General features: G+C 64.7%; 2 protein-coding genes across 3 annotated transcripts; both read left to right on the top strand.

Annotated features, from left to right (window-relative positions):
- The first annotated feature begins 172 nt into the window (after positions 1-172).
- On the top strand, positions 173-3,667 carry CNTF (ciliary neurotrophic factor). Its single transcript, XM_069016176.1, has 2 exons — positions 173-294; positions 534-3,667. The coding sequence occupies exons 1-2, from the start codon at positions 181-183 to the stop codon at positions 1,017-1,019; spliced, it is 600 nt and encodes a 199-aa protein (XP_068872277.1). The 5' UTR covers positions 173-180; the 3' UTR covers positions 1,020-3,667.
- Positions 3,668-5,795: 2,128 nt separating this feature from the next.
- On the top strand, positions 5,796-14,466 carry DTX4 (deltex E3 ubiquitin ligase 4). 2 transcript variants are annotated; one of them, XM_069016172.1, is made up of 9 exons: positions 5,796-6,092; positions 8,410-9,124; positions 9,974-10,035; positions 10,175-10,336; positions 10,446-10,507; positions 10,753-10,905; positions 11,579-11,740; positions 11,995-12,084; positions 12,339-14,466. In XM_069016172.1, the coding sequence occupies exons 1-9, from the start codon at positions 5,882-5,884 to the stop codon at positions 12,570-12,572; spliced, it is 1,851 nt and encodes a 616-aa protein (XP_068872273.1). In that variant the 5' UTR covers positions 5,796-5,881; the 3' UTR covers positions 12,573-14,466. The 2 variants fall into 2 exon arrangements, with proteins under 2 accessions (XP_068872273.1, XP_068872274.1); XM_069016173.1 differs by lacking the exon at positions 5,796-6,092 and adding an exon at positions 6,343-6,589.
- Positions 14,467-14,556: the final 90 nt, after the last annotated feature.

The raw sequence follows: 14,556 nt of genomic DNA, 5'->3' as shown, positions 1-14,556 counted from the left end.
CAGAGGCGGGAATTTGCAGCGCGGTGCCAAGCCCCAGGCACGGAAGAGGGGGAGAGCCAGGCCAGCGGACGTGTGAGCGGAGCTCCCGGCTGGAATGCACCAGCTCAGCAAGGGATTGTCCTCGCCGGGCCGGGCGGGTGCTGCGCCCGGAGCCTGGTGGCCGTGACAGCTGCCCGGACCATGGCGGCCGCAGACAGCCCCTCCACTGCCCTCCGGCGCCGCGACCTCTGCAGCCGTGGCATCCGCCTGGCCGGGAAGATGCGCGCGGACGTCGTCGACCTCCTGGACACCTACGTGAGTTTGCCCCGATCCTTCCGGCTGCCGCGAGGCCGGGAGCACTGGTGGGATCTGGGCAGCGGCGCTGGGGCGCGAGGACTCTGACCCCTGGCAGGGATGGGGCGCGGAGTGCTGCTGGACCTGGGCCTGCCGACACACCTGGGCGAGACTCGGACAGCTTGCACTGCCCCAACACCTGCAGGGCTCAGGGCTGCGGGTCCTGCCTCCGCTGATCCCCGGCGGGTCTCACCCTGCAGGTGGAGCAGCAGGGCCTGGACGCCTCGGCCACCGTGGCGGCGGTGGAGGGGGTGCCGCTGGCGGCGGTGGAGCGCTGGGACGAGCAGACGGGCACGCAGCGGCTGCTGGAGAACCTGGCGGCCTACCGGGCCTTCCGCGCCCTGCTGGCCCAGATGCTGGAGGAGCAGCGGGAGCAGCTGGGTGAGGCCGACGCGGGCCTGGGCCGGGCACTGGCAGCCGTCCTGCTCCAGGTCTCGGCCTTCGCCTACCACCTCGAGGAGCTGCTGCGGCTGGAGAGCCGTGGGATCCCCGGCGAGGAGGGGGACGGGCCGCCGCCCCCGCCGCGCCTCAGCCTCTTTGAGCAGAAGCTGCGGGGCCTGGGCGTGCTGCGGGAGCTGGCCCAGTGGGCCGTGAGGTCTGCGCGGGACCTGCGGCAGCTCGCCAAGCCCAGCCCGGCCACCGGCACGGCCCCCGGCGCAGCCCCCGGCCTGGCCGAGAGCCCCTGAAGGCGAGCACGGGGCGGGGGGTCTTGGGTGCCGCTGGGGCTCCTTGCCCACCCTCTCAGAGGGCAGCTGACAGCGAAGGAGGGGGACGTGGAGGGGAGGGACCGTGTCATTAATCCCCGTGCTTTTAGTGCTGCTCCCTGTGGGGAAACTGAGGCACAGGCCGCAGTCTACCCTGGAGGGAGCGGGGATCCTCAGGGGTCCTTGGGCTTTTCCTGCTGGGCAGTTGAATTATTCCCCGGGAAGCAGCTTTGCTGCTCGCCCCAAGGCCTGGATACCGTGACCAGCAGCGCTGCCCTTGTCTTGGGAATTTGGATGCTTCCTATGGCAGGCAGAAGCTGCCTTTGGGGCTCTTGCAGATGCAGGGCAGGAGCGAAGGGACAGAAAAGCATCACCCGGTGAAAGGAGTCTTGAGACCTGCCCCCCACCTGCAAGGCACAAGGCTTGGCTTCCTGCACGTGGACTCTTTCCTTCTGCCCAGCTTGTGTTGGCTGCTCATTGAATTTCTGCTCTAACTGCTTGGGGGCTTTTTGGGGAGGGGGGGAAGCAGGGATGCGGTCAGGAGGGGAACTCTTAACTCTTGGACATGATAATGGAGAGGATCTTTTAACTGAAAGGGGATCTTTTAGCTGTGATTCAGAAGCCCTTCTGCAAGGAGGTTGGTGCCTGCAGGGGTTATTTTAGGACTGGGAATGGCTTGGGAGAATCTAACAGCCCCAACCACATCGCTCACCCTGTGGAGTGCTGGGACTGGTTTCACAGCTTCCTGGGCCACGATTCTCCTGCCGACTGGATGTGATGGCTGCTGGCTGCCGAGTGAATAAAAGGGCTGGGAGATCTACCAGGGTGATGTACTTCTTGGGGGGAGGCGGGGCAGTCAACCTCACCAGAGAGTTGGGGCTGCCCAGTTCCCACTCCAGGGAAGGGTCTGTCCCAGTGGGGTGAGAGGTTTGGGGGGATGCGACCCACCGGGAGGCCGTGGGGAAGACGAAGGAGCTGGGGATGAAGGAGATGGTGGGAGGACGTGGGGGGGGGTCACAGGGGCTGTGCCCTGCCCTGGTGTGGCCCTGCCTTCCTCCCTGGGCTGTGAGAGGACAGGCAGCATGGGGGGGAACGGGCCATGGAGTGGGGAGGAGGCGGGAGACATGCCCGGCTGGCCCCGCACAAAGCGGCTTTGTGGCGGCGGGTGCGGACAGCACCGGGCACAGCGCCTGCCCCAGCACCAGCGGCGTCTGCACAGCCACGGGGGCCCTGGGAGCACAAAGAGCAGCCTGAGGCAGAGCCCCCAGGGCCATCCTGCCCACCCCACTGACCACACTGGGGCACACAGGGCCGCAGGGCTGGGGCAAGGGGGGTTTGATGGGGTCTGTTGTTTTATGGGTGATGCCTGAGAGGAAGAACATACACCTTCTTCATTGCCGCTCACTGCCTGCCCTCAGCTTGGCAGCTCAGACTGGATTATTTCAATCTTTATGCTTCCCTGCGCTCAGGAATAACAATTTATGGCCATTATTTTTTTTCCAGGATTAGTCAAAGCAAGTCCCTTTTCTGACAAGTGTTTTTCTTGCCTGCTGCTGTATGCTTGAAGCCACCTTGCTCTTCTCCCCTTGCACCCTCCAGCTCAGCAGTGGCTGGGTGCTCGCACCCTCCTCACCTTCCTGCGGGGGGACACGGACATCTGGAGGGTGTCCTTGAGCCTCACCACCTGACCAGGTGGGAACAGACTCCTTTTCTCCGGCGGCACAGGCCGGGTACGAGGTGACCTTCAGGTCCCTGGGAGCCGGCCAGGGCTGCAACTCGATCCTCCCACATCAGCTGCTGGCAGAGAGCTGAGCTCGGTGCTGCACTTGCACTCCAGGATGGAAGCAGCAACGGAGACCCAAGGTGGACGATGGTGTTGCCCCAGGGGCTTCCCTGGGCTTTTGCCACCTTCCTTGCTCCTTCCCTGTTACCTTGCCAACTGGGTGCACCTGCGTTTGTGGAGCAGGCGCCAGGCTCGGGAATGGCCACCCTAACCAGAAACAACGGGAAAAAGCAATCCGTTAATCCAAACCTCCGCACTCCGGCTGAGCGAGAGGCTCCGGCTCCCGGCCTTTCCCTGCCAGCCAGCCCCCACCGTGCCGTGCAGAGGCGGTGACGTCTGAGCTGGCTGGGTTTTAATGCTGTTTTTCAGCTGCAGCCCTGAGGGAATCACCAGTGAAGTGATTTGGCGAGGACAGGGGCGCCCGGCAGCCGAGCTCCCGTGGTGCCGGGAGGCTCTTGGATTTGCTTTGCCATGGATTGAAGTGAAGTTGATCCGGGTGGCTGAAGGAGACTGAAGCCGTTCATTTTGGAATCAGAAATCAGGAGTTTGAGGGGAGGACAGTTGTACCCGTGTGGCTAATGCTGCTGAGGACCCCTGCAATGGCCTCCTGCAAACTGAGAACCCCCCAAAAACATCCAACTTTGTGCTTTGGGAAGAGAGAAATGATTGGCAGTGCTGGTGGGAACAGGGAAGCGGGGTGGGGGGAGGGAGGGCTGCGCTCCCAAATTGCAGCAGGGATGGAGCCACCAAAAGCAACCCATGGATGTGTTTAATTTCGAAATAATAAATGTTTTTAGGGCTTAGCATGCGGCTGGGCATGCTTTGTTGGGGTTGGAAAGGTTTCAAGCTGACTGAGGCTGCTCCCTGACCTCAGGCCTTGGTGCAGGGTGAGAATGGATTTGCCCCTTGCACGTGGGGCACCAGAGGCCGGCGGGGTTCAGCTGTGCTGGTCCCACTGCTTCACCCACAGTCCCATGCCAGCACTGCAGTGCTGGCTCCTGACTTCTTGATCCTGAGCTGGAGCTGGGGGGGGGGTGGGTGGATGTTCACCAACACTTTCCTTTTTTAATAGCAGGAAAGCCTTTTCCTCCTGCCTGAGTCAGCGGAAAGGATTTCCCCGGGTTTCCCCGTCGTGGCCTTGGCTGCACTTGTCTGCCTCAAAGGAACAGGTGAAAACCCAGAGGAGTGGCTCTCTGTGGCTGTGCTGCTTTCCTGGGAAGGGCCAGGAGCCCTCCCTCCTTGCAGGAAAGTGCGCCTCAAGCGTAGCCCAGCGTGTCTCTCCAAGTGTGAGCTGGAAAAAAGGAGAACTTCTGCGGTTCACCTCATCCTCTCTCACCACCGCGCCCGCCAGCTGGCATCACCGCAGTTAGTCCCCACCTGTTCCTTCCCCCTTTTTCATCCCTTCGTTTTTTCCTCTCCTTGGATCCTGTCTAATGGTTTCTCACCACAAGCACCACTGGCAGGCACTCGGCAGGATGGGCAGTGCCTGGGAAACAGGTTTGGCGGGAGAGGAGCTTTGCCACCTGCCTGGAGATGAGTTGCCTCCAAGCCGAGGTGGGCCATGGACTGGTGGATTTCCTGGTGCTGCAAAACCTGGGACACAGGTGCAATTTGTACAGTTCTCCCAAACCAGGAAAGTCCATGTGTCTAATACCCACGGAAATCAGTGTTTGGTGTGTCTGAGCACAGGAGCACAAAAGGAGGTGAGACCAGTCTGTCACCACTATCCTGCCATTCAGGGCTGCTCTGGGAAGCTGCTTATGGGGCTCCGTGGAAAAACAAGTTCAGGAATGTTTTCCTGGCCTGCAGGGAAGGGCCAGCAGTCCAGCGCTGCTCCGGTCCAGGGGTTGCCACAGCACAGAGGTGCCCACGTCACAGCAGGGAGCAGCCAGACAGGCAGCTGGGAGAGCTGGGGTGCAGGAGCTGGGGCTACGGCCCACGTGCCCCTCAGACAGGAGGCAGCTTTGGGCTTTGAAGCCATTTTTGTGTGTCATGGGCCACGGGCAAGGGCAGCTCAGGGGGCCACTTCCTGAAGAAGCTCTTGGACCACATTTCTCTGTCACAGCACATGCAGCAGGATCCCTGGGACCCACCAGCACCCTGAATCCCATCGCTGGCAGGCAGGGGCTGCGGGTCCCCACGAGGATGGGTGCGCATCAGGGGCTCCCCGGGCTGCACAGCTGGTTAGGGGTATGGGGGGGAGGGGGGGTCTTCGGGCTGCAGGGCGGGGGTACAGGGACATTGAGAGGGGTCCCAGGGGGGCAGGGCAGGGATACAGGGACATTGAGAGGGGTCCCAGGGGGGCAGGGCAGGGATACAGGGACATTGAGAGGGGTCCCAGGGGGGCAGGGATGGGATACAGGGACATTGAGAGGGGTCCCAGGGGGGCAGGGCGGAGATACAGGGACATTGAGAGGGGTCCCAGGGGGGCAGGGATGGGGTACAGGGACATTGAGAGGGGTCCCAGGGGGGCAGGGCAGGGATACAGGGACATTGGGAAGGGTCCCAGGGGGACAGGGCAGGGATACAGGGACATTGAGAGGGGTCCCAGGGGGGCAGGGATGGGATACAGGGACATTGAGAGGGGTCCCAGGGGGGCAGGGCAGGGATACAGGGACATTGAGGGGGGTCCCAGGGGAGCAGGACGGAGATACAGGGACATTGAGAGGGGTCCCAGGGGAGCAGGACAGAGATACAGGGGGACCCGGGGTGCAGGATAGGGATACAGGGACAGCGGGAGGCGCCGGACTGCAGGACGAGGGTACAGGAACAGAGGCGGGAAGGGTCCCTCGCCCCCCGCCGCCGCCACCGGGGCGGGCGGGGCGCGGTGACGTCGCGCGGTGCCGCCCCCGGCCCGGGGCGCTCGGTGCGGGCGGGGCCGGGCGGAGCGGGCCGGGAGCGGCGCCGCGGGTGCGCGCAGGGCCGAGGGGCGGCCCGGCCGTGCGCGGCTCCGGCCCCGGCGGGGGCGGGCAGAGCCCTGCGCCGCGCCGAGCATGCGAGAGCCGCCGGGGCGGGCGGCAGCGGCGCAGCCAGCCGGGGCCGCGGCCGGGGCGGCGGAGCCATGCTGCTGGCCTCGGCCGTGGTGGTGTGGGAATGGCTGAACGAGCACGGGCGGTGGCGGCCCTACAGCCCGGCCGTCAGCCACCACATCGAGGCGGTGGCCCGCGCCGGGCCGCGGGCGGGCGGCAGCGTGGTGCTGGGCCAGGCCGACAGCCGCCTGGCGCCCTACATCATCGACCTGCAGTCCATGCACCAGTTCCGCCAGGACACCGGTGAGTCGGCCCCGCGGCCCGCACGGCCGGGCGGGCGGGCGGGCGGGGGGCTCCCGGTGTCCCCCGCTCCGGGGCTGCGCCGTGCGGCCCCGCCGTGCCCGCTCCCGCACCGCCCGGCCGCGATGCCGGCTCGCCCGATGTCCTCCCACCTGGTCCCCAGGTCCTCGCCCTGCCCTCGCTGCCCAGTCCTGCCCACGCATCCGTGGTTCCCCCCCCCCCCCCCCGGGGTCGTGCTGCCCGCCCTCCTCGCTGCTGCAGCGCCCCGGGCCCTGTTGCACCCACCCCGTGGCCTTTCCTTCTCCCTTCAGGGGAGCCCGTCTCCTGCACACCCTTCCCAGGGCCGTGCCCGGCTCCCTCTGTGCTGTCCAGGAGCCGCCATCGACCTAGAGCTGAATGGCACTTGGGTGACAGATCCTGCCCTCCCTGGGGGATGGCAGCCCCGGGGCAGCGGCGCACGAGCAGGTGGAGGGATGGATGCTCGAGGAGGGCACGGGCAGGTGGGTGGGTCCCCAGCGTGACGGGGTTGTCTGGGGCACAAGCACCCGTGGCAGGGCATTAGCACGGGGGGGTTGTGACCCCCCCCAGCGCCCCCGTGATGGCCAGCGTGCTTTGTCCCTGGGGTGCAGCAGAGCGCCCAGACACCCTCCTTTGTCCCTCTTTCCCCAGCAGCCCTGGGGGCTGGCGGCGACCCTCCCCTGCCCGTGGGCGTGGGGACAAGGGACCTCTGCGAGCAGGGGGGCTGGGGGCCAGCTTCTGAGGGCTATTGTTGCCCAGGGTGGAGGACTGAAAGGGAGATTGTTCTGTCTCTCCCTGGGTTGCTGGGGATGTTGGTATTTTGGGTCATTAAACAGCTCTGATTTGGGGGGGTCGCGACCCTGGCAGGCCCTGAATAGCTATTGTTCCCTTTCTTCCCCTGTTGAATGGGAGGCCGGCTGGCGGCGCGGGGCTGGGGGAACACACAGCATTCCCACACTGCTGCCTGGGGACCGCCAGATGCCGCATGCTGCCGCCGGATTAGGATAAATCACTGCCCCGCTCCCCTCGGCTTTTCTGCCCCGGGTGCCCCTTGGCAGGACAGGGCGGGTGGCTTGGCTTGGCTGGGCTGGGGTGTAGCTCCACTCCACGCCCCTTAGCAGGGTGCTGATAAACACCTTTTCCTCCTTATCCCGCTCGTGTCCCTGCGGGACCTGCGGTGGCGGCTGCTCCCCGCGGAGAGGTGGGGCGGGGGGGAGGTGAGAAGGGACTGAAATTCTTGCAGGCTTTGCAGGACACGTGGTGAAAAGCCGAAGCAGCAGACTTGTTATTGCTTCTCTCTGAGTGCTTTCTTGTTCCTCACGCTGGGCTCAGCCATGGAGTTCTGCAGAAGGACCTGGAGGCAGCAGTGCTTGTCCCACCTGTTACCCAAAACACCTCTGGACATGAGTGACACGCTCGGGATGGGACCCTGGGACCAAGCCCAACCGTACTCGGCCTGCCCTGCCCTGCTGTGAGCCGTCCCAAAGAGGAAGGCTCTCTCCTCATGGCAGGAGTTTGCAAATTTTGTGTCCACGCTTTGAATGCGCCCTAGTTGACTGGGAGTGGTGGGAAAGGAAACGCCTAGCCAAAATAAGGATGCAGGGCACAAAGCCTTGGTGCTTTGTGCTCTCATCCTACTCCTGATGTTTGCTGATGGGGCAGTGGGAGCTGGGCATGGGGCCCCGCTCGAACTCCTTAGCTTGGCCTCCCAGGGATTCTCCCTGTGCCACAGTGGGGGTTTTCATTGCGGGCTGGTTTGGCAGCTGCAGATGGTGGGGCTGGCACGAGCCCCGCTCCCCTACGTGCGTGAGGGCCTGTGTGTGTCACTGCTGGGGGCTCGGAGCTGCCCCTCAAATCTTTCATTCACCTGCTCCAGCCCAGAGCTGGGAGGGAGACAGGCACTGCAGGGCTCGGGTGCCCTAATGCCTGGTTTCGTCAGGCTCCCGCAGGAGGTCCCTGGGAACAGGCTGGAGCAGCCAAGCCTTGCCGGTTCTGTGTTTCCCCATCAGGGCTGAGTGGCTCCATACTGGGGCTGTGGGCCAGTGGGGGTGAAATCTGCCCTTCCCTTCAGCCCAGTTGCACGGGGGGGGGTTCCCCACCCCCCCAGGCTGTGGGGCACCCTGCCCTCTGGGGAAACCGAGGCACACCAGTCCCCGGGCAGGGCGGGGACAGCAGCGGAGCCGGAAAGCCGTGCTGTCCCCGTGTGGAACGGCACCGGCGGGGCAGGTTGGGGTGGTTTCGCTGCCTGCCCACGGGTGGGTGCTGGCGCCAGGGTCTGACGGCATCTGTCGCCCTCCCTCAGGCACCATCCGGCCCGTCCGGCGCAGCTACTACGACCCGTCCTCGGCGCCGGGCAAGGGAGTCGTCTGGGAGTGGGAGAATGACAGCGGGACGTGGACGCCCTACGACATGGACGTGGGCATCACCATCCAGCGCGCCTACGAGAAGCAGCACCCCTGGGTGGACCTGAGCGCCATCGGCTTCTGCTACGTCATCGACTTCGCCACCATGGGCCAGATCAACCGGCAGACCCAGCGCAAGCGCCGCGTCCGCCGCCGCCTCGACATGGTTTACCCGCTGGTGTCGGGCACCCTGCCCAAGTCGCAGTCGTGGCCAGCCAGCCCCGGGGCGGCGGCGGCCCCTCCGGTCCCCGCCTGCACCTGTCCCCAGTGCCTCCTGGTCATGAGCGTCAAAGCCGCCGCCGGCCCCAGCGCCGCCACCCTGCAGCCCCGCAAAGCCGCCCCCGCGCCGCCGGCCGCCCCCAAGCCCCCGCTGCCCGCGGCAGGGCCGAAGGCACCGGATGGCGTGGCCGTGGTGCGCGGCTCGCTGAAGCCGCTGGCGGCGCAGGGTGGCCGGCGGCAGGCGGCCAGCACGCCCGCCCTGAGCTCGGCCGGCGCCTCCGGCAGCCCCCCCGGCGTGGGCAGCGGCAAAGCCCCCCGGCCCGGCCTCGGCACCCTGAACCGCAGCCACCTGCAGCGCCTGGCCATCGCCCAGTCCCGCGTGCTCATCGCCTCCGGGTGAGTCCCGCTGCCTGCTGGCCACGGGGTGCCTGGGCGGAGAAAGGGCCGGCACAGACCTTCCTCCCTCCCCGGGGCGCAGAGGGGCCGCAGCCCCCGCCGCAGGGGTCTGCCACCTCTGAGCCTGGTGGGAGGCGCCCCGGTGGTCCCCAACCTCCCGTGGAGGGTGGTGGGTTCTGCCGGGCCTCTCGCCTTCCCTGCAGGTGCCTGGGGACTGGAGCAGGGATGGGGTGGCTCCTGCATCTCAATGAAGAGGCTGGGGCTGCTCTTTCTCTTGGAGTCAGGGGTTGGGTGGGGGACTGCGAAAGGCCCAAAGAAACGCCATTCAGGCCCCATGAGAAGGGGTCCCTCCAGACCCCCACCCTCCAAAGACACTTTTTTGTGATGGGGTGGACATTTAATGGGCCTGTTTCTCCCCTTTGTCTGTCTCTGCCGTCAGCCTTCTGTCGCAGCCTGGCCCCTTTCCTCTCCCTCTCCGTCCTCCCCCTTCCCTCTGCTCCTGACCTGCCGGGAAACTTTCCCATGGAAGAGAGCCCCAAGGGGAGGCGGGGGGGAAAAGAGCTGTGGCAGTGACGTGGCCATAAGGAGAAAAGAGGAAAAGAAACAACAGACTGGCCCGGGGAGCTGTGACAAAAAGGGGCCATGAATGGAGATGCAGGCAGGGTTTCTAAAGCGCCAGAGAAAAGGCGGTGGTGGGGCAGGGAGGGGCACGTTGCCCCACCGGGGGATTCTCTGTTTCCAGCCGGGGCCCGTGCAGTTGCTTGGGCAACTGTTGTGTTGCCCCTGGGCCCTGTGGGGACGTGGGTGCCTCCTGCCCGTCCTGATGTGGTCTCTGCTGGCTCCCCTCAGGGTCCCCACGGTCCCTGTGAAGAACCTCACCGGCTCCAGCCCCGTCAACCCAGCACTGGCAGGTGAGGATGGGGCTGCAGCGGGTGCCGGTTCCCTCGGGGTGGGGGGGACAAACAGCCCCAGTGGGGCGGGTTTAGGGAGCGTCTGGGGTTCGAGGTGTCACTGGTTTTCCTCAGTGCCATTTGCTACCTCCTTGCGCAGGGATCACAGGGATCCTCATGAGTGCAGCCGGGCTGCCCGTGTGCCTGACCCGGCCCCCCAAGCTGGTGCTGCACCCCCCGCCTGTCAGCAAGAGCGAGATCCAGTCCATCCCCGGCATCTCCCACTCCTGCCGCAAGACCACCAAGAAACAGGCCAAGAAGGGTAGGAGAGACTGTCCCTCCTGCCCTTCCTGGTTCCTCCGTGCTCCCCATCCCCTCTGCTGCCCCTGGCAGCGGGTTTCTCCCATCCTTTGACTCTCGATCTCCCGCAGGTAAAACCCCAGAGGAGGTGCTGAAGAAATACCTGCAGAAGGTGCGGCATCCACCGGATGAGGTGCGAGCGGCGGGGCTGCGCCGGGGTGTCTGGGGGGGCTTTGCCCTGGGATGAGCTTTGCCCTGGGATGAGCTGCCGGGACCCAGCGATGCCACGTGCAGGGATCTGCCGCCGCCCTGCGTGGCTCTGCCCTGTCCCCGAGGAGGGGCTGGGTGCGGCCTGGGGGTGGGCGCCGGTCCCTGGGTGAGAGCCCCACAGCCCATCAGCACCCGTCCCTCTGATCCCTGTCCTCCCCTCCGGCACAGGACTGCACCATCTGCATGGAGCGGCTCTCTGCCCCCTCTGGCTACAAGGGGCCCCAGCCGGCCGTCAAGCCTGACCTCGTGGGGAAGCTGGTCAAGTGCAGCCACGTCTTCCACCTCCACTGCCTGGTGGCCATGTACAACAACGGCAACAAGGTGAGGGTGCAGCCCTGGGGGACCCCCAGCTCAGCCACCTCGGCTGAGCTCCACGAGCTCTCCATGGGACAGAGCTCCAGCCTGGCTGCCCTGGAGGGCTCTGAGCTCCCACCCTGACTCAGAGTTTAGTTTTTATCAGCAGCAAGCACTTGGGGAGTGCGAAATCAGAACCCAGGGCTGTGTGCGTGTGTTTCCCCCCACTATGCCCGGTTTTGTGTGCTTGTTTTCCTTCCCAGGGTGGACTTTGATCCCTGCATGTTTGAGCAGAGCTACCTGGAATCTGGTGCCAAGCAGTGCTTCTCCAGCCACGGGAGGGTTTTTGCAAATACCCCTCCTGCTTGACACTCCCTGGGAAACACACTGTTTGGAGATTTTCAATATTTATTGTATTTCCCTCTTTGAAAAAAAACCAAAACAAAACAAGCCACCAAATCAGAGCTAGGGAAAGCAATGAGGACTGGAAAGCTGATGGGGAAGAGAAACGCAGACCTCGTGGTTTTGGTTGAAGTTGTGTAGTGAATTCTCCCAGCCCTGTCCCAGGCTTCCTGAGAGTTCTTGAAATGATGTTTTTCCCAATGAAAACAGCATTCAGTGCTGCTCAGGGACTCAGTGCCTGGCGTGGCTCGGTGCTGGGGATCCTGGTTTCACTGTGTGGCCCTTTTCCTGCTCTCAGGATGGGAGTCTGCAGTGTCCCACCTGCAAAACCATCTATGGGGTGAAGACAGGGACGCAGCCTCCCGGGAAGATGGAATATCACATCATCCCCCACGCGCTGCCTGGCCACGCCGACTGCAAAACCATCCGCATCATCTACAACATCCCCCCGGGGGTGCAGGTGGGTATGGGGGAGGGGGGTGGTCCTTTTTGCTGCTGTATCCCCCCCAGGTCACGCTGCAGCTCGTGCCTTGACTCGGGAGCATCCATAAGGATGTTGTGGGAAGTCTGGGGTGTATCTGCATCAAAGTGCTGTCCATGTCTGCTTGGTGGGGGGGGGATGGTGGCCATTAGTGCCCACCAGGGCTTGGGGGATGCCCAGAGCATCCTTTTGAGCTCCAAAAGGGTTTTCTTCTCCCACTTCCCACATCGCAGGGACCAGAACATCCAAACCCTGGGAAGAGCTTCACAGCCCGTGGCTTCCCCCGGCACTGCTACCTGCCAGACAGTGAGAAGGGCAGGAAGGTGAGCTGGCCAAGGCATGCCAGGGTGGGAAAAGCAAGCATGGCTTAAGGAGGGGGAATGTGGGTGGAGGTTTTCCCCACAGCCCCATCCAGCAGGCTCTGCGGGAGCCCCGTGACCTTCCCTCCCGTGCAGGCTGGTCCCTCTGCTCTGGCTGGGGTGGGAGGCTGTGCTGGGACGCTCCGGGAGGCCTTGCCTGTGGGTCGCCCACGTTGCCGCACTCGCTTTGCTGCCTGCCCCCTTCCTGGCCTCTGCAGGTACTGAAGTTGCTGCTGGTGGCCTGGGACCGGCGCCTGATCTTCGCCATCGGGACCTCCAGCACCACGGGCGAGTCGGACACGGTGATCTGGAACGAGATCCACCACAAGACGGAGTTCGGCTCCAACCTCACTGGCCACGGCTACCCCGACATCAACTACCTGGACAATGTCCTGGCCGAGCTGGCGGCCCAGGGCATCACGGAGGAGAGCCTGGCGCAGGAGAAGGACTGAGACCGCGGCGAGGAGGCAAGGAAAGGGTTGCCTGTGCCGGCACCCGCCAGGATAAAGCTGCTGGAGATACCTGCCTGGGGGCTTTTCAGGGCACACCTGGAGCCCCCTGCTCCCAGTGGCAGCCACGCAGTGCCCCAGGCTGGCTGGGAATGTGGGAGAAGGTCCTTTTGGCCCTCCCCTTCACTCCTGCGGGGCGGGAACATCCCCACACACAGCTGGGGGGCTTCAGGCTGGCTTGGCCACCCCTCTGGATGGTGTCCTGTCCTTGCTGCCACTGTGCTGAGGGCTTGGGGGGTGCCAGGCTCCCCTCTCTCCTCCCCTGTGCTGGTCCCAGCCTGACCCAGCACCCCTGGCACCCGCCTGGGGCTGGGACCTGGCTCGGGGCGGGAGCTGGGGCCGCGGGAGTCCCCCTTGCCCTGCCTCGTCCCTCTGACGTTCGTTTGTTTGTTCGTTCTGTCCGGTACCTCCCCACCGCTCTCCCGTGTCCGCGGAGGTTGGGGGGGGCCCTGGGCTGCCTCAGCTCCCCCCAGCCCTGTGCCCCCTGCTCCTCTTGGCTGTGTCTGAGCTGTGCCCTGCAGGGTCCCCTTGTCTGGGCTGCCCCCGCCTCTGCGGGCCAGGGAGGGGCTGGTGGGTGGTAGGAGGGGGGGGACAGTGACATCCCAGCCCCCCGCAGTGGGTTCCTTGAACTGTTCGTATGGGGGCGTCCCCGCGTTGGAATTTCTATATACCTCGTGTTTTGGGGTTTTGTCGTATATATGTACATATAGGGGGGGCGTTTGGGGAGGCAGCCTGGGAGAACGTGGTGCTGCAGCCGGGCCGGGGCTGGGCACGGTGGTGCTCGGGGTTGGGACAGGGGTTTGTGGGGCCCCCCCATGCCGGCAGGGCTCTGCCCCACGGGAGGGCTGTCACCTGCGGGTCCCCATGGGGCCAGGTCCAGGTGGGGGGAGAACTGTCCCCCTTCCTGTCCCCAGAGAGGCCTTGGGGGGGTCTGGAGGGGAAGGTGGCTGCTGAGGGGTTGGCGTGGGCTGGGCCAGAAGGGTGGTGTGGGTAGGACAGTGGGTGATGTGGGTGGGGGAAGTGTGTTCCAAGGCAGGCTCTGGGGGGGTCCCTGCCAGCCCCCCGGGGTGACTGGGCCTTGGAGAGCCCTGGGCTGGTGGAAGATGGCCCTGCCCAGGGCAGGGGTTAGGAACGAGAGGGTCTGTGGGTCCCTTCCATCCCAAACCAGGGATTCGTGGGGCCTCTCGGAGCCGCCAGTGCCGGGTGCCAGGGGGTCCCTGCCCCTGTGTGCTGGCGGGAGGGGGGCCCATCCTGCTGTGCATCGTTCTGTTGTCGTTGCTGTTTTTCCTCTCCGTGGCCTGGAGGGTCCGTCTCCCCCGTGGCCACCCCGCGGAGGGGCTGGGGGTCAATAAAGCGGATGGCAGGGGACTCTGGCGGTCCCTGCACGGCCTGGCCTCTCTGTTGTCTTCTGTCAGTCATCTGTGTGGCCAGGCGAGCCAGGGCCACTGTGGGCAGGGCCAGCTGCCCCGAGTTCCCCTGATGTCGCTTTGCAGCGACCTGTCCCCAGCCACCCTCAGCGTGGGTTGTTATCTTCTACCTCAAGGGAGAAACCCTCTTTCCCCAGGCACACGCCCCTGTTTGGGTGGCTCTCAGCAGTGTGATTTCTCCTCCACGCACACCTTGGGTTTTCCCCAGTGCGGACAAAGCCTGTCTGGAGCTATGCAAAACCCTCTGGGCGAGGAAGGGGAGGGTTCCCCCGCCCTCCTCGGTGCCAGCCCGATGGCTCTTACTGTGAGTAAGTCTTTCCACGACGTGACTTTTTTTTTTCCTTTTTTTAATGCTCTGTTGACTACACGATGAGTTGCTGGCTGAAATAAAACTGCTCCGTGCCTCTCTGCATGCGTGTGTATATCTATCCCGATAGATATACATGGAGACGGGGGTTGCAGCTTGCAGCATGCAGGATTTGGGAGATAACCCTCCGCGG

Source organism: Aphelocoma coerulescens, chromosome 5 (assembly GCF_041296385.1).
Source record: "Aphelocoma coerulescens isolate FSJ_1873_10779 chromosome 5, UR_Acoe_1.0, whole genome shotgun sequence".
NCBI lineage: Eukaryota > Metazoa > Chordata > Aves > Passeriformes > Corvidae > Aphelocoma > Aphelocoma coerulescens.
The sequence above is the reverse complement of the archived record's forward strand: the minus strand, read 5'-3'. Positions and strand labels throughout refer to the sequence as shown.

Coding starts and splice junctions, on each gene's coding strand:
- CNTF (XM_069016176.1), top strand. CDS start 181: ATGGCGGCCGCAGACAGCCCCTCCACTGCCCTCCGGCGCCGCGACCTC. Junction 295..533: donor TCGACCTCCTGGACACCTAC/GTGAGTTTGCCC, acceptor CTCACCCTGCAG/GTGGAGCAGCAGGGCCTGGA.
- DTX4 (XM_069016172.1), top strand. CDS start 5,882: ATGCTGCTGGCCTCGGCCGTGGTGGTGTGGGAATGGCTGAACGAGCAC. Junction 6,093..8,409: donor CCAGTTCCGCCAGGACACCG/GTGAGTCGGCCC, acceptor GCCCTCCCTCAG/GCACCATCCGGCCCGTCCGG. Junction 10,337..10,445: donor CAAGAAACAGGCCAAGAAGG/GTAGGAGAGACT, acceptor GATCTCCCGCAG/GTAAAACCCCAGAGGAGGTG.